This window comes from Numida meleagris, chromosome 3 (genome assembly GCF_002078875.1).
Source record: "Numida meleagris isolate 19003 breed g44 Domestic line chromosome 3, NumMel1.0, whole genome shotgun sequence".
In the NCBI taxonomy this organism is placed as follows: domain Eukaryota; kingdom Metazoa; phylum Chordata; class Aves; order Galliformes; family Numididae; genus Numida; species Numida meleagris.
In genome coordinates, this window is record NC_034411.1 from 103173585 (window position 1) to 103192130 (window position 18546).

General features: G+C 35.1%; 1 protein-coding gene across 1 annotated transcript in view; it reads right to left on the reverse strand.

The window, feature by feature from the left end:
• APOB (apolipoprotein B) overlaps positions 1-18546 on the reverse strand; it is a 34217-nt gene that overhangs the window by 14773 nt on the left and 898 nt on the right. Inside the window, exons 2-22 of the mRNA XM_021392044.1 lie at positions 17717-17755; positions 15067-15182; positions 14102-14247; positions 12825-12978; positions 12484-12639; positions 11379-11503; positions 11106-11191; positions 10390-10609; positions 9196-9423; positions 8897-9014; positions 8646-8792; positions 7478-7689; positions 6894-7131; positions 6160-6336; positions 5679-5870; positions 4903-5070; positions 3506-3717; positions 2775-2957; positions 2426-2547; positions 1612-1822; positions 137-312 (exon numbers count right to left, since the gene is read on the reverse strand). Coding sequence (XP_021247719.1) covers positions 137-312; positions 1612-1822; positions 2426-2547; positions 2775-2957; positions 3506-3717; positions 4903-5070; positions 5679-5870; positions 6160-6336; positions 6894-7131; positions 7478-7689; positions 8646-8792; positions 8897-9014; positions 9196-9423; positions 10390-10609; positions 11106-11191; positions 11379-11503; positions 12484-12639; positions 12825-12978; positions 14102-14247; positions 15067-15182; positions 17717-17755 — 3426 coding nt within the window. The remainder of the gene's footprint in view (positions 1-136; positions 313-1611; positions 1823-2425; positions 2548-2774; positions 2958-3505; positions 3718-4902; positions 5071-5678; positions 5871-6159; positions 6337-6893; positions 7132-7477; positions 7690-8645; positions 8793-8896; positions 9015-9195; positions 9424-10389; positions 10610-11105; positions 11192-11378; positions 11504-12483; positions 12640-12824; positions 12979-14101; positions 14248-15066; positions 15183-17716; positions 17756-18546) is intronic.

Genomic DNA, 18546 nt, shown 5'->3' on the forward strand with positions numbered 1-18546 from the left:
TGAAAACAATGGATTTAAAAAAAAAAAAGAGTAAAATTAGTAATATTTATGTTCTATTTAGGGATATAATACAAACTAAGGTAAACAGATGTTTTCATTTAAAGGTTGTACACATGGATTATGTTTTTGCCCATACCATATCTGAAAATAACTCTTTTTGAAATTGTGTTCCCATGAGTTATTACAGCTGAGCTCATCTGAAGGTATCCTTTGGTGGGTGAATAATTAACCAGTGCTTCAGTTCTAAGTTCAGCTTGCAGGCGAGGAATAGAAATGGTGCCTCTTAACATTGCTTCTTCCATTCCAGCATATCTGTGAAAGGGAAATGTAAATGTGAATATAAAACATTTCATTCTAATCTCTTACTTATGTTTCAGGAGCAATTTCAGCATTTAAAAGGAGCGTAAAAAGTAGAATAGGTGTTACAGACACAGAGCTGATCAAACTTGTAAAGTTCTTTCTGAGTCAGTGACTGTTTTCAGCTCCCATTGGTTACTTTGGGAGTTTAAGGAAAATTATTAAATACATACAATTGTTAAATACGCACAATATTAATTCCGTAATTTATTCCATATAATTCCATAATACTGACATAGGTGGAAATATCTACCTGTCTGGTAACATTCTACCTGAACCAAATTGTGAATTCCTTCCTCAAGCTGAATTCTCTGCTAAGGATACTGAGTGTGACCATGAATCAAATAGAAACAAAACAGTTGACAAAATATATTATGCCACTGGGCTTCATTTTCCTTTGCTCACATTTATTTTATATCTCTGTAACTTTGTTGACTTGAGCAAAATTCTAATATTATGTTAGTGCAAATGAAAGGGAATTGAGGTCCCTGACATCTGTCCAAAACTCCCACTGATATCAGAGGCAATTCTGCATGAACAGCAAAGACAAAGACTCCCTGGGGCACCATCAAGATCACAGAATTCCATGGAAGATTGAGGTTTATTAAAGAATGTGATCAGCTCATTTCACCACGGGCTTGTGAGGCAGACAATTTTAGAAACCCTGGCAGGCTGAACATTTTTGTTAGCTCCCCTGTAGATGTTCCCGGAAATATTCTCATCGTGCAGCGTGGGAATTTTTACAGGAAGCTCTCAGCTATTTTTGGTTTTGTTGCTTATTGAGTGCTGTTAGAGCCCTTCACGGGGAGACGTCATAACTTTATTAGAGCTGAATATGTCTAGTAAAAGCTAATACCTCTCTGTACAAACCTTGCCGTGCTTATATCCTTGGACCATCACACCTGCAATAACGCTAGTAAAATGTCATCCTTGTAGTTATGTTTGCAAACATGGAAGAACTGCCACTCAAAACTTGCAGTACAAATTACACACATACATGTGGTAGAAAGGATATGTTGGTGTATTAAGTATATTTATTTTATGTATATGTGATGTATTAGAAGTAAAATATTTTAAGGGTTTTCAAAGGGAGGGTTAAATGACAGTTTTGTATGTTTATACGTATATATATATAAGTGCAATCTATCCAAACAGGTATATTATTTTTCCAAAAATTTCTACCTTCAGTAAAAACTTCTGTTATTTTATCCAAAGGTATTTGAAAAAGTCTGAAAAAGTGATTTTCTGAGTTACCTTATTTGACAAGTAAGAGTAACTTCAGGAATCTTCCTATTATTAAAGTCTGCAACAAAGGTATATGCTTTCTTCCCAGAAACAGATTCATCAGTGATTCTAAAGTTAGTACCAAAGTCAACATCAACATCTGGAATGGAGACATCGGTGGTCAGAATCTTCCTGTCTCTATTATACTTGAAGGTCAATGTAGCTTCATGCTGTTTTACACCTGGAAAATATGATATACTCTTGTTATTCACAACTATGGAGTATTTTGGACTTTTCTAAGAAGGAGAAAAAATAGAATCACTTGGAAATTACATCACCCTGAAGATCTAAAGAAAGCTTGGATGGGTCTCAATCAGAAATGGTCGTCGTTTTCTCCTCATCTTTGAAGCTCACTATGCAATAATCCTGCCACTATTTTTGTTACAGAAGGTTCACTGTCTCTCATTAAAAAAAAAACACCTTGTGTTTTATGCAGTTTTTCTCAATTTGTATGCTTTACTTCCATATTTCATCAGAAATGTTATTTTCCTATTACTTATGTAGAACCCATTAATTTCTCCTTTTCTATTCTTTCATTCATCGACATCAAAATTCAATTTAGATCACATGAAAGAATTTTTAGAGATACAAAATCATGAAGATTGTAATGTGGTTGCAAATATGAAACGAAATGAGAGTGAAAGTGCCTATTTGGGTGTGAAAAGAGTGTTCTATTTCATACTGTAAATAGCTCTACTGTGATTTATTCATAAAAATCTTTTTCCAGTTCAGCGACATATAGATCAAAACAGAACTAAACCATATTTCTTTTTCAGACTCTTACCTTCTGCTTGTACTGCAAACTTTAATGTGTCTATCAGGTCATTTCCCTCTCTCTGCAGATCATAGTTTGCACTTGCAGAGTATTCTTTCACTTCCCCCGTGGACACTATTTCAACTTCAAATCTAAAGGAGGAGTAAACAAATGTCTTGTAAATAACTGATTTTGCCATGACCACAAACAGGAGAAATCAGACAGTTCTCAACAGCTCTTTTTCTGAGCTGCTCATGCTAGTCTGTATTTCAATATTTTTAAAGGTAAGTTTTAGGTGAGAGGGTACTGTAGGTAATAAGCCCTAAGAGGGAAGGTTAATTAACCAAAAATAGACATACTCAATGCTTTTCTATCTTACCTGGTTTCTCCAGTCAAGGGATAATATGGAGCTGCTTCCATGGAACTGGCATTAGAGTACAATAATTTAGTGCAGAAATTTAGACCGGAAATGAAAGGCTTGCATGAAGTTGAGAATTCTTGGTTCTCAATCAGAGGTGGAATCTCTTCAGTTTTGGCTGGAGACACCAAATGTAGTGTGTTGCTGGAACAGGAAAGTGACTAGTTTATTCCCAGAACAGGTGTTTAGATATTACACATAAGTTGCCCTATTAGTAAGGTTACACTCTGAATAAAAATAACTGAGGTAGGGGCTTAATGAAATAACATTGATCGAGTAGTGTATTATTATTATTGTTATAAGCATTATTAGCAATAATTTTAATTCCATGTATTGAGCCATTTATCCTCTCTGATTGATGTAAGCAATTCATTTAAATTCAATTTAAAACCAGGCATCACTAATACAATAATTTCATGTGAGAGAAAACAAAGAAATAGAAATGGTAAATATCTTACTGGAAGTTACAGAAAACAGTGACAAAGTAAAGAATTTGCAAGGCCTGGCTCCTAAGCTATTTACTTATGTTATAAGATAAGTTATCCCAGTTTGACAATGCCTGGGATTTTTCTGAACTGAAAATTTCTCCACGTCTGCCCTAATCTCTCAATTCATCACAGTGAAAAAAAAAAAAAAAACAGGAAAAGAAGGGAAGAACGCCTTCTCAGAAGTTCTCATTCACTTCCCATTACCTGATACTGAGGAGCTTTGTTGGGGTCTTCGGGGCAGGAATGCTGAATTTCAGCTGTCCAGCTTTCACACTAACATGTGCTTCAATTCCAGACTCATGGAATATATTGGAATTCATCTCCACACCACTTCTAGCAAATTCAGGCATGTTTATTCCCAGATGTGTTACGAACTCAACTGCTACTGAAGGTTTAGCGATGAGTTCTGCTTGCATCTATTTAATAAAAGCAAAATAATATATTTTATTTTCCCAATGCACTTTTTAGAACGCAAACACAATGTCCTCATTCTTGATAATCTAGAGGTATATTTTGCATAATTTATTTTGCTATTCAAAAAGTTGATTCCCAAATTATATCAGCTGAGGGAGCACATAAGCGACAACTGTCATGCAGCAAATACAGCAAGATGGTATCACTGGGAAACCTTACATAGAAGTACTCAGTCTGCAGAATGATTTTGTGCATGAAGTTGCTTGCTTGCATGTATCTTTAAATCTGAGAACAAGAGTCAGTTTTCCACTGTGGAGAAAATATAGTTCTCCAAAACAGTGTGTAAAGTGTAGGAAAAAAAAGAAATGGATCCAAGATTTCTCCAATGGATCCAATTTCTCTAAACAGAAAACAGCTTCTTTTCAAGCTTTTGGTTTCACCGTTACAGCAAGAAGCGACAGAATGCGAAATTCTGCAAAAGATTCCACAAGTAATGGCATGGCAGCCAATAGTAACATTGAGGGCCTTTAAAAATTTTACTTAAATACTGTGCACATTAAATTTAAGTTAGGTGAATTGAAACTACTGAGAATTTTATATACAATATTGAATAAAATAGAGTGAAATAATTACAAAAACTGAAAAAAGAATCCCAATATTTCATTTAAAAATTTAACTGGAGAATGTCTTTCGGGTCACATCCACTTTAATTTTTAAAATTTTTAAATGCTTTGTTTCTTGCAGAAATGTTTCACTTAGCTCATTTTCCAATATTTCTTTTAACTGGAAAGCAAAAATTTCACTTTAATTTAGTTACATCAAAAAATTGTATTAACTTTTTGGTTTGAACACCAACTTCACACACTGCAGCTTTTGCACTACTCTCATTTGAGAACATGAAGAGAGAAATACACAGACATTACAAGGATTAGATTTAAAGGATAATTAAAATACATTTAATTCATAAATGTCATTGTATCACATACTTACTTTACTATATGCATTACTTCTCATGTGATTGTAAACTTTATCCACGAATCAACTGAAGGCCTCTAATAAGTAAGTTCTTTTTTATTTCAAGAGTATTTTGTAGTCTTTAAAATTCTTTTGGTGTTAACAGTTTGATCCCTAAATAAGATTGCTGATTATTAAGAGAAGACAAAATAAAGAGACCTGGTGAGACTTACACTTTTTTGATGAAGTTTCACAGCCACTTTGGCCCCAGGCGTCACTATTCCAGACAAGGCAAACTTCAGTTGCAAACCTGCTCCAGTTGGGAGTTCAAACTCATTGTCCATAAACATATAGTGGACAAATAAGTCCCTGTCAACACCTTTTGAGATGGCTTGTGCAATCTGTGAATCAAGCAAGGAAACAAGCATTAACTAATCTATGCTGGATACTAGATTTTATCACCTGCCTTAACATACACAATTGAATGCGGATTGATTTAGATAATGTGTAACATTCTGGCTTCCCCAAAGTCAATGGCAAAATGTCTTTTTGACTTCATTGAAAGCACTATTTATTTCTGAACTGTACGACATTCTCTTTTATTTTTAGTATGATATACTATTAATATTAATATATATTTCTCATAATCAAAAATTTGGTAATATTCCATACCGGCAAGCACTGAGATTTTAGGAATTGTTCCAGAATATATCTCAATTATGCAATAAGATCTTATTAAGCAATAAGATCTGAACCCTCCTTTTTTTCCTTGCCTTCATCCATCTGCAGGAAGGACTCTACTTAGTTATTGAGAGGTCTTTATGGGTTTCTTAGAGTCCTTCAGACTAAATTTTGATATTGCATTTTAAGTATTCCTATTTTACGTGACCATAATAGGCATCAAATATACATTCTTCATATAATATACCAATAAAATCAAAACGTTATGAACAACCAGTAGAAAAAAAAATACCAATGAATAGTACACGTTGAAAAATCAGAAACATACCATTTCGGGAATGCTCTGAAGAGTTTTTATGCTCTTTAAAACCATGCTTCCCAGCAATTTGAAATCATTGAGTTTCATGTACCCAAGCTCTTCTCCTAGGATTCGCAGAAATGCTCTTCCTTCAGGAGCTTCCTTCTTGCTCAATTCTTTTATCAGTTTTTCAAGGTTAAGAATTATTGCTTTAGTGATCTCCTGAAAATTCAGTCAGAAAGTAGTAAAACAGATTTAGGAGAAATCTATAAGGGCATGTATCTAGAATAATGGCACACTGAATATCAGTTAATGTTGCCATTTTGTCTTCCTCCAGACAAAGGCCTGTCCCACATACCATGAAGAAAGAACGTTGTTAAATAGCATTAAGGACATCCATGTTAACATACTAGAAAAGGAGAAAGTTCATATACAATAAACATATAAGTGTTGTAATTACTTTGTAAATATAGGAATGCTGTGCTGCACAGAGAATGCTTTCAAGCTATACCTGATCCTGCTTGCCATCATGGGTGTAACCAAAGTAGTCAAAGAGAGCCTTGGAAACCTGCTCTGGCACTTTGCCATCAACCCAGTACAGGGCCTTGCTTGCAGTGTCTGGGAAAAATCCCTTCTCTCCAAACAAAGCTTCCAGTGTTGGTTCAAAACCCTTTCCATCCAAGCCAAGCTGAAACAAACAGAACAAAGCCATAACTGAGAGAGCTTCTCCACTTCTTTGTATCTTTACAACAAACAGACTTTCTGCGGAACAAAAAATGCATTTAAAGTGTATCCACCAAGTCAATGATTCTTAAGGGAAGATATGCAAGAGAAGAGAATATTAGATCTTATGATTAATTTTCTCTCTTTGGCAACGGCCAACATAAAATCTACACATAAGCTGTATGTCACTTAGAATCTACTATGAGTACTTCAGTGTGCCAGTAATGACTCATTAGCATGAAGTCCATTTGTTACAGATGGGTTCATTTTACCCTAGCTGTGGTCTTTAATAACTCCAACAGGGTCGTCCATCCAGGCAATGGCAAGTGACATCACATAACGGATGGCTTGCTCTAAAACCCATTGAGATCAAATGAAAGTCTCCTTGTAAGCACAGTGATCTTTAGATTTCTCCCAAAGCTTGTAAAAACAATACATTATTCATGGAAAGTTGTTATAAGCAAACAGAAGTGAGAAAGAAAACAGCTGAATACTAGCAAAGGCTTTTGATAATTGTTGTACCTCAAAGATATCGCTCGGGTCAAATCCGTATACATTCAGGGTGGTTTTCAGCATAGTTTCTTTAGGAACATAGCTGCTTGGATCAAATATCACATTTCCTTCTACTTTGGCAGAAATGGGATTGACTCCAGGTACAGAAACTCTTTTGGAAACCTGATAATTTTGTGAGAATTTTCTGAAATCTTTGGCTGTTGGAACCTCGTTTCCTTTCAGAGCTTCTTCAACATGGCTTTTTAGACTAGGACAAAGGATAGCAATGCAAGTATGATTAGTATGAACTGCAAAAACCCCTTATCCCTAAGTGTGAGATTTCTTGTGCCACTTGCAGTGATTGTATAGATGGTTAGCTCTCTGCACATACTAATTGTAAGTCTAAGGGCAAGAGTGGCACTGCTCTAACAAAGCTGTAGATTTACCCAGCTCACGTTCTTCTTCAGAGAAAAGAAAACAAAGAGAAAGAAAACAAACCAGCAAACAAACAAATGAAAACTTGAAAAAGCCACACTACTAAAATAACGTTCACTGCAATTATGGAAAAGCTTTGTTCTTCTTAGGAGACCAGTATGCAACAAAATTTTACTTACTCTTCAATGCCTACTTCGTCAGAGTCTAGGATGTTGGCAATGTGTGAAGCGACAAAGCTTTTCACTTGCTCATTCTTCTCCCTTGTGAGGATTCTCACAATCTTTGTGAGATCACTTGAGGAAGGATTCTTCATTAGTATGAGATAGATTGCTAGACGTTTATCTGTAGGTGCATCCCCTTCTTGGAATTCTTTCAGAAGTGCTGAACGATCCTACATAAACAAAACAACATTGTCATACTCCTTTGGGAACAGACAGGGTGAAATAATTTCATGTATGCAATTTCTTCAAGACTGCATAACTACAAAGTATCGTTTTTTTCTAAAACTGGTCAAAGTCATTTCATTGATATTATTCTGATAAAGTTTCTTTTCAGAGAAATTATGGTTTTATTAAAATAGATTTTCTTATTTTGTATCTGGCAGATTCATTTCTTTTTTCTAATAATTATTTTCTTGTGGGGGAATCTGAAGTGTTCTGGTCTGCAGGAAAAGCTTCACAGTTTGGAAAAAAATATTATCATTCAGTTTAGGGAAAGAAGGTGATCAAAATCTCCTGCTGTAGGAAAAACTAAGACCATAGTTTGAAAATAAATAGTAACAATAATAAAAAATTGAATGCTTAAAATAGAAGTAAGTCTGAGGATGTGAGCTCCACATGATGCTGAGCTCCCAGACTCCTTAAGCCTTGTCTGGAAACAACATCTCACCTCTTAGGTGAGATGAACTTACTGATGTTGAAATTGTCATGCCACCGTAATGTAAACACAAATCTAAGCAGTACTAGTAATAACAGTGACAACAAAGTGCCAGTTTAAAATAGCAACCTGATTTTTCTTAGTAAATCCATTTAAATTTGGATTAATTCCTTATTTAAACCGAACTTCAAATAAGCAGAATTCCATTTAAGCCACTTGCAGGAAACTTCCCATTTAAACTCAAAGTGTCTATGTAAAGCAGCATCTTCTCAAAGGAGTAACACTCACTGAATCAAAAGAATTTCTCAGCTCTGTGGATGGAAACTGAGCTAACTAAAGAAGTTCTATAAGAGCAGGAGACAGCTAAAAGGGAGACAGCAAAATTATGAATTGATAGGAATGTCCTATTTTATTCAATTACTTATGTGAACAGTCAAGGTGAACTGAACGCAGGTTATGCTGGTGTATTACCTCTTCTGTAATAGTCATTTTTCGGAATGCTTGTATTGCTGCTTTTTGAACTGAAAGTGATGCAGCTTGATTTCTGATGCATGTTTTAAGAGAAGCTTTCAGGCTGGGTTTAGCTTTCTCCATTACTGCACCCATGTTTCCAATAGCCTGTCAAGTGATGAAAACACATAAAGATGATTAACTTATTTTCTCCACCAACAGAATTAAAGTAATATATGTGCTATAATAAGGAAAGAAGTAAATAAAAATACCCGAAGTGCAAGATATGTGAGTTCAGCATCTCCAGAACAGTCTGTGCCAAGCAGTGAAACCATGAAGTCAGCAACATCTGTTATTTCCTCTGTCACAGTCATCTTCTCATTATAGAACCTGAAGCAAAAAATACATTAGAAACAAATGGTTAAAATGGGAAATGCCTAGTTATTTTTATTTCAGTAGAACAAATTCAAGAGAATAACAAAAAACCCTCGAAGAGGACTAGTCTTAGAGTTTACACACTGTAATATTTTCTTGATGTTATTTTGTAAAATTACATGCTACCATTACTTACTTGGTAACAGCATGACTCAAGCCGTAAAAGGAAGCTCTACTTGGCTGATACTGGGCCATGTTAAGAATTTCCCGGATTCTCTTTGGAGTAGGAGAAGGCAAGAGTCCCAGGGTATATGTGACTAGGTCTACCACAAGCGGATTCACATTTCCAGTTCTCAGTATCTGAAGGACTGCACTATAGCACTCTGGAGTCCCACACTGAATCAGGGCCTGAATCGTGATGGAACTGAAAGGAAAAGCGATGGCTTTAATTAATGAATTTCCTGTTCACAGTTATTCCTGCATGCTTCATGTCCGAAAGAAACATTTGACACATCGTAATGTGTGGTTCCGTATGACCGGAAGTAAAGCACACAATGGCTTATCAGGAAGAAGCTGCTTAATTTTACAAATTATGATAATACTTGACTAGATAAGAACAAGATGAAAGAATTAAAAGTACTGTAAGTACACAGACATAACTTTTTCTTTTTTTTCCATGACCTCAAGCTTCTCCATACCTTTCAGTATTATAATACATTGAATCAGACTGAAGATCTCATCTCTCTAGAAACTGAGGGCATAAAGTATGCATAAAGTGACTGAAATCCAACCAGAAAAGGAATACTAGGAATTTGGGAGTGGAGGTCAATGTCAAACCAAAAGTTTGTGCCCTCACATGGCTCTAAAAATCTCACTTTCAAAACCGTGTTCTTGGAATTTGGAATTACATTGTCCTTGAGCAAAACTAGATCAAAGATATTTAGCCACAATAACACGTTCACTGGATTGCATCAGGCATATACACTTGGTTTGGTGGTGGGGAGGAAAACCCTACACTGTTATATTCAACTCAATTTGATTTATAGTTTAGCTTCTTCATTAAAATGGGAAGATTTGATCAGGTAATGATCAAGCAATATTAGTACTTCTATACTATAGTACTGCAGAGATGTCTATAACTTTCAGACCTATTTAAATTCTTAAACTGTTTTCATTTATTTAATGTTCAAGTTATTACCACCAGAGCACTTCTGATTGAAAAATATTATATTCATAGTTCTTACTCTCTTATTTCTCTCTCTAGATTATTAATAGGAAACCTATCTTTCTGAAAGACAATCTGGAAATTTTAAGAGAATGTGCAGTGAGACATCAACTTTGGAATTATTTTGCTATGGCATTAACACACTCTGGAACTGCTGGAACATACCTTGAAGTTTCCATCATCTTTGGTACAAGAAAGCCAAGAGTGCTGTTGTGTAAACTTCTAAGACCAGAAACAAATTTGTAAAAGAGTTTTGCTCTCTGTTGGTTCTGCTGAGAGGCTGTAAGTTTCTGCAGTTCCTGAAGAATTTTCAAAACAGCATCACCCTGCTTGGAAAATTTAGCATCTGTGCTTTCCAGTGCAAGTCCTTTCTCTTCCAGTTCATCTAGAAATTAAACAAATGACACTTTGTGACTTGATCAAGGAGCTCTCTACACTGAATATAATTAATACGAACTGTTTAGATTGCCTTATACTACAACTGTTAAAGTTCAACCACTGAACATTTTGTAAAAATAAATGGAACTTGCAAAAAAAATTATGGTTAACTAAAAAAAGTGTTGTTCATCAATAATTTCCAAAAAGATTAGAATTACTTTCCATTATTTAGATTATTTAGAATGTTTTAATTATAAAGATTCATTTCAAAGGTGAAATGAAAAGACAAAGATTGTGTAGAATTAGAAAGTATTTTTAAACTTCTTATTTTTTTTCACATTTCTCCCCAAATCTTTTCCCTGTCTAAGTCAATGGAGATTCATTAAAACTTATGATTTGTTTCGGTGCCCTCAAACACATCTTCAATGAATTCACTGTTCAAAAAAAAATAAAAAAAAAATTGGTTCAAGTTATTTGACATTTATTTAGAATTGCAGCTGTACCTCCATCAAAATTTCTGTTATTCATCCTCTGATTATCTTCAAGCTTCAGTGTCTGGTTGACTTCTGTCATCATACCATACCGATTTCTAGCAAACAAACAAAAATTCAGTGCTTTAGTTGAGTCAAAATACCTTTGAGGGATCTTGCTACACTTTTTGCATCCTTGTGAACAAAGTGCAAATTTAGGGATAAAATCATGGCAGAATTTGATACATTCGCATTCAAAGTTAATATTTATTTAAAAATGGTAATTATAAATAGTGATCAACATACTTGTATGAGGAAGGCAGAAACAGGTGTTTTTCACTGCAGACAGCATCTCTTATGTGCTTTTTCTTTGCATCAATGTTGTAGCGACAAGATTGAGTGCTACTCAGAAGGGTAGATAGTGGGATGTTCTGTAAAATAAAAAAAATATGGGAGTCATTTTACTAAGTAGTGTAGGAAACAGTTTTAAAGTCTGCCAGTTTTTCTGAAACCTTAACTCTTACAGTACATTGGATGGTGCATAACTTGTAATCATTCTCATACAAAGAGGAAATTATGCCAGTAGCAAACTTATGTCTCTCTACAAGCAAAAATCCCACTGATATTTTTCCTCAGGCGTCACTGTGGTGCTTGGCATGGTAGTTACTTCATGATTTTCTTACAGTAAAGGACTAGATCATATAAACAAGCTTGTAATTTTGGGGGTAGTTCAGGACGCTCACAACAACTGATGTTCTTTGTTCTTTCTAATTTCACTCTTGTTATACACATTTTAAAGTTTTCTACAACAAGGTGTAGAAGTAGCAGAAATTATAAAATGTGTTTTTCAGAATGATATGAATTCCTCTTTTTTTTTTTTTTTTTTTTTTTTTCCTTAGGGAAAACACTCAACAGTACAGATGCCAGGGTATCAGGAAGAAATCTGCAAATATTCAGTGAAGCAACTGCATTTGATTGTAGGGGATTTGTAAGTAGCCTGAACAGCATGTCAAAACATTTACTTCAGGAGATTTAGAGCCCTCGCCTGCACATCACAGACATATCTGAGCGTTGGGGAATTATGTGGTTTACATGAAGTGGGAATGTAGAATATGTTGACCCACAAAATGAAAAATTTTGTATATGATCTGATAGGTTATTTTGCAGTCAACAGTATCAACTCCAACTATTACAAGGTTTCCTCCAAGAATTCATGAGAGGAAAATCGAAGATAGTTACATTCTTTTTCTCTGCATGTGTTCTTCATTACTAACTGCCAACAAAACCACAGGCTGTTCTTACATAAGGGTGCAGAAATCTTTCATAAGATCAATACAAAATTAGTATTTGCTTATCATTTTAAGAGATGTAGAAGAATGTTATATCACAGACTTTTTAGTGGTACACTTACTAGTCCTTTTACAATGGCAACAGGGCTGACATAATCTCTGATTGGACTGAAGTTGTCACAGGCTTTCAGGTTCCTGTTAATTGAAATATCTTCTGCAACATTTCCTCTTCTGGATTTGAACTCAACCTCGCTGTCACACTTTCCATATACAGTATCCTAGAAGGAGGAAAGAAATCAGTGTTTTTATTCGTGCTGTCAGCCATTTTCTGATCTAGCAGAAATGCACACACTGTCAACTGAATTTCCAGGTCTTCTGAAAATGATAGCTAGGAATAACTCCACTAGGTGAGATTTCTTCCATTTATTAAGAAAATAAGGTGAATGCTTTTCAAAATTCTTACCATGGAAATTGTTTTTATGTTTTCCTCTGTTTCTGCTGGTGCAAGGAGAGCTGAGATGATTCCTCTCTTGAGATTGAGGATGTTCAGAGGTTCGTCCTTCTCTGGATATAGTTTGACTTTTGTTCCATCCTGAGTGCTGAATTTTAGCTCATGTCTGCCAAGAAAATCCCCAACATTTGTAAGAAATCATGTTAAAACCACCCAGTGAAGACTATGTTATCAATAAACTGATGGGCTATACCTAAGGCAGCATGTTTATCTTGGTCTATCATTATTTAATATTTGTTGTTAGTATTATTACAAAATATTACTATTAAAGTAGGTCCTTCCCAGCAAAATTCTAACCAAGGACATTCTGGTATCACCAGACTACATCATGTAAGGACAAGTAAATATCAGGAGCAATGGCCGGAAGTTGGAATTGCAACAATTCAGATAGGAGATGAGCAAATTTTTAGACTGAGGTAATTATTAACTACTGCAAGTATCTACAAAATGATGGGAAAGATTCTCTACTACTTATGGCTTTTAAATAAAAACTTCATTGTGGAAAACATGTTTTAACACTGCCTCAATCTTTTTTAAGATCTGTGGGTTGGGAAACAAGAGGGAGTGCATTGTGAGGCACTGAAGTAAGCATAAATAAGTACAAATAAGTACAAATAAGTACAAATAAGTACAAATAAGTACAAATAAGTACAAATAAGTACAAATAAGTACAAATAATGCATACACTACCAAGCCCTAGGGACTAGTTGGGTGGAGGGAATAATAGCAGTAGACTACGAAAGTAGATAAGTAAGGAAAAGGTAAGTTGCATAGGTCATTAAAGATCATGATAGGGAATCCGGACTTCAGCCTCAAATGCCTTTCTATTGCACATTCTTTGTACCATTATCAGCAATGGAAAATGGCTGCAGACAGTCATGTGAGAATTTGCTTACAAGAACAAATATTCCACTTACAATTATCTTACAGAGAACTAACAGTTTCATGATGTAAATGATATAAAAACTACAAAGACATTCTAGGTGAAAATTCTGGATAGAAAAAAAAAGCTTCCCCGGTAGAACTGCATTAGCCCCATGTATAATACGGAGAGAACTGCTATGGAACCAGCATATAAGCCTGCCAAGTTATCATCAGAGTTTCCTAAGCCCAGGAAAACATAGTCAGGGCTGTTACGTTATCAGACATTCAATGTTAAAGCTACAGGTACTGATGAATTAGTTATTGAAAATTGATAATTATCAATAATCATAATTGATATTTCTTACTTGGACATGGCATTTGCAAAGTCGTCAGAGTTCTTTGACTTTTTCAGCATGGCTCTTCTTTCAGTGTCAACACCAAATGTCTCCCTTAGGGAGCAATGCATTGTCCTCAGGACGAACTGGCACAGCTGTGGTACCTCCAACTCAACCTGAAAATACAAACTTGATGTGTTTATCTGTTTTTTTCATTACCATGTTCCCTGATTATCTAGCTCCAGTCTTGAAAACATGGTGTTCCTTGGGTTGGGTAAAGTGTCAGAATCATGCTGACAGTAGCTCTTGGGAAAGATTCCAAAGTGCTCTAAACAGCTTAAGGTAGCTTGAGGAAGAAGACATGAAAACAAGTATTGGTTTGGCTAATGGCATGAAGTGTACTATAAACATATTTAAAAAGCAACTTTAGGTATTGAAAATACACAGTAGCAGAATAATTGTAGGAAAACTTCCGTCATTGTAATGATTACTGTTGAATGTCAGAGTACTGTAAGCCAAAAAGTACCAACACTTAATTATTCAACTGCAGAAAAAAAACTAGTGAAAGGAATGTTTTGGAGAAGCTAGTAGAGGTTTGGGACATACATTAGTTTAATGCCCTATGCGGCCTTTTATCCCTACAACATGGATCCTGGCTATCAAGTGGTCTTCATGGCATCAGTGAGTTGTTTTAGTTTAATTTTTAGAATTATTCGATGTACACTCAAGCTGGTAGCGAAGGAAAGCTCAACTACCAGGTCTTCTTCCTCTCTCTCTTAAAAGTACAGCACCATCAGGACAAAAAAGCTCTGATATAGTGGTATGAAGGAATATTCTGTCTAGAATAGGGAGGCCTACTCTTCAGGACTCTCAATGTTTGCCTTTCAAAATAATAATCTTATTTGGAAAGACACTGAAGGATGCTCCCCGGTTGCGAAGTTCCATGTTATTTGGTGTACAGTCCCAATGAGTTGTATTTACTCCTGTTTCCTTACTTTACAGGTGATCTTTGAACCGCTTCGAGAATCTGCTGTTCCTGTGATCCCACTTGATGTTTCTGCTTCATATAAGTAAACATATTTTCTAAGGCTTTTAAATCGGGCTCCATCTTCTGCAATTAGGAAAACAGAAATGTTTTCATCACTTGATCTGATGTGCATATTTAGATCCTTACAATCCATATCAATGTGTAACTAAAATGTATAGCATGCAAACTGCCCACTATTTTCTTTTACATGTGCTATATGGGAGTTCACAGACAAAGAACAGCTGGATACTTTTGAAAGAAACTACAGCTCAGACAAAATTTAGTTGGAAGTTTTTTTGGTTCCACAGCTCTATGTTGTGAGTGCTAGCAATATGACCCCATCTGGCCATAAGATCACATCCCATTAAAGGTAATGACAGAAGCAGCAGAAAACTTAAGGTGTGGAACTGTTCTAAAAATGACTCAATTCGTTCTATTTAAACTAATAAATTGACAGTTTTAAAATTGCTGATAAAATGACTAATTTCACATAAGATTTCCACATAATAAGTCAAAGAAGATGCAAGAAGCTCTAAATAACATGAAAAAGACTGAAAGTAAATAAACACAGAAAGGAATAGGACACCAGAACTAGCATTCCTCATTACTATTTCACCTGAATCTACAGAACATCTTCCTAAAACTACTGATCTACTGTAATTCACTTATTAGGTCAAGGAATTTCTTCAGAGCAGACTCTTTTTATTGGAAATTATGAACATTGTAACATGCATTAAAAAAAAATAATATTTTGGTTCAGTGTCAAATACAGGGATATAGATCTTTCGATGTTTGGAAGGTGCACTGTAGGCCACATAATGTCTTCAGGTACAATTAATTCTGAATATATTTACAGGTATAATTTTAAACTAACCATTTAATTGGGCATTTTAGGTGACAGTGTTAAAGCAGCTGTATCTGAACCAGAAGTTACAGTTCCCTTTGTTTGGACTGAGCATCTCACAGGGCTATGACATTATTGTTAAAAACCGTTTCCTAAATTGCTCCTCTGTGGTCGTTTGTGACTATCTGAACATATTTGATCTACTTTTACAGGAGAAAAAGGTAAAGACATCTTGCTGTAAACCCACACACCCACCATCAAATGTCTATGGCTTTGCTTTCCAGCACCTGCCCTGAATGTAGTTTACTCTTCCTCTGTTATAAAATATCATAGAATCATAGAATCATAGAATGGCCTGGGTTGAAAAGGACCTCAAAGATCATCGAGTCTCAACCCCCCTGCCAAGTGCAGGGTCGCCAACCACTAGACCAGGCTGCCCAGAGCCACGTCCAGTCTGGCCTTGAATGCCTCCAGGGACAGGGCATCCACAACCTCCCTGGGCAACCTGTTCCAGTGCGTCACCACCCTCTGTGTGAAAAATATTTATCATGTCACATGGCAATGGCAATGGGATCTTGCTATATACGTCAAAGATTTGCATACTTAGAGAGGAGAATAGAATAACACTATGACATTTTGTATTTCCTCCTTGGGCTTTCATTTTTATAAGATTTACATACTCCAGTAGTGTTTTAACTGAATTTAATGCAATAGCTACAAAGAATTAATGTAATTAACAATAAATATCATACAGCAATCACCATCTTGCAAACATTTGAAAAGTCAATCAAGTCATCTAATTAACCTTAAATTTACCACTATCCCCATTAGTTTCTGCTGTCCTGGACTTTACCACTGCTTAACTGTACATTCTCAGAAATTTTCGCAATGCCAGTATGTACTATGCTAAAGCTAAAAGGATAATTATTGCTTCATTTCCTGCTTTTAAACAGCAATAAATGGAAGAGGAATATGGAAATGACGAGATTAGAAATGGAAGCAACAAAGACTTTATTATAACAAAAATACTTGAGAAATTGGCAATGGAGCCCAGAAAAGTCTTTGTTTCGGGCATCATTTGCCTGGAGATGGTGCTAAAGTATCCAACAAGTGAAAAGAAGCCTGAAGATCAAAAGGGACAATGAAGAAAACAACCCATTTGGTACTTTGACCCTACCATGGAACATTATGTGTCTAACCAGTCAGCCAGGGCCAGTCATAGTTCATTATAAAGATAGAGCATAAAGTCAGCATTTCCTGAGTCTTGACTTGTTGTTAGGAATTGCTGTTCCTGCTGATAGAGTTGATGATTTATTCTACAGGTATTTAGTTAGATATCCAAGTGCAATTCTCTGGGATAAGCAGCCAATGTGAAAGGAATATAAGAACTGAGATTCAGCCCCCATAATTGTAACCTCATTAATAAGGCTTAAAATTTGATAAAAAACAGATCTCCAGATTAAGAGATTTGCAGGTGAGAATTAAGAAATCAACAAAACAATGAAAAGTAAAGTTTCTGAAGAGGTGACTTTAAAAAAATTTAGAAACATCACATCATCTTCTCTGATCTTATGAAACTTTTGATACTAGGGTTGAGCCTTATGGATAATAAAATACCAAAAATAAATGACAATAAATACTTCAGAATATTGTCATCAGTTTTGTTTTAGTTATTTCAGAGGAATAAATTTACAGAATAGGAAAGTCTTTGAAGATTGTATTCAGCTAATACAGCAATATAAGATAACAAAAGCAGATGTAAGAAATCAGTTACTTGAACATCCTGGGTTTCCATTTTCAGGTGTTTCTTCCTCTGTAAAGAATAGAAAACAAGAATTAAAAGTTGCAGAAGCAGTTTCTAGCCATACAGCAAGGCCTGTACAAACAAAAATGGAAATAGTTTTCATTGCAAGATCTTTGTAATTGATGTCAACTTTTGATGCGGTTTCACACTGAAATAAATAACAAATACACTTCACATTGATGATACAGAGTCAAGTTTAAAGAGTGTTACATTAATTGTCCTGACATTGTGAACTATGAGCAGAAAGTAGGATCTTCAGTTCACTAAGTTAAATTGCTTTGATTTAAACCTCAGGATCATCCTCTAGGTTGTCCAATGTTTTTAAAGGTTCTGTGTTATGTGAAACTTTTTTAGAAATGGACAGAAAATGTATAGGTAGACAGATGAAATACAACACAAATAATGCAGTTTGCTTACTATAAAATTTTAGACTATTGGGAATACAGATATACTGCAGAATGGATGAATGGCTGTAATTTGCATTTTGTACATGAAAAAAATTGAAAACTAGAATCCTCTGCTACCAAACATTTTCCAAGATCTTTTTTTATTATTTTGTTTTATTTTATTTTATGTGTAGAAAATGTAGGTGAATATTCAGAGTTCATAATTTGGGGGACAAAAACACTTACTGGAAGTCAGTTCAATTTAAGAAGGATTATTTGCTCCAGTATATCTTAGATACATTGGATATAACTCCATTTTATATAGAATAAAATGTATTGTTGCACTCATGTGCTGCTATATCATTCTTTGGACTTTCACACATGAATGCCAAAACTTTTCAGAATAGTCCCTGT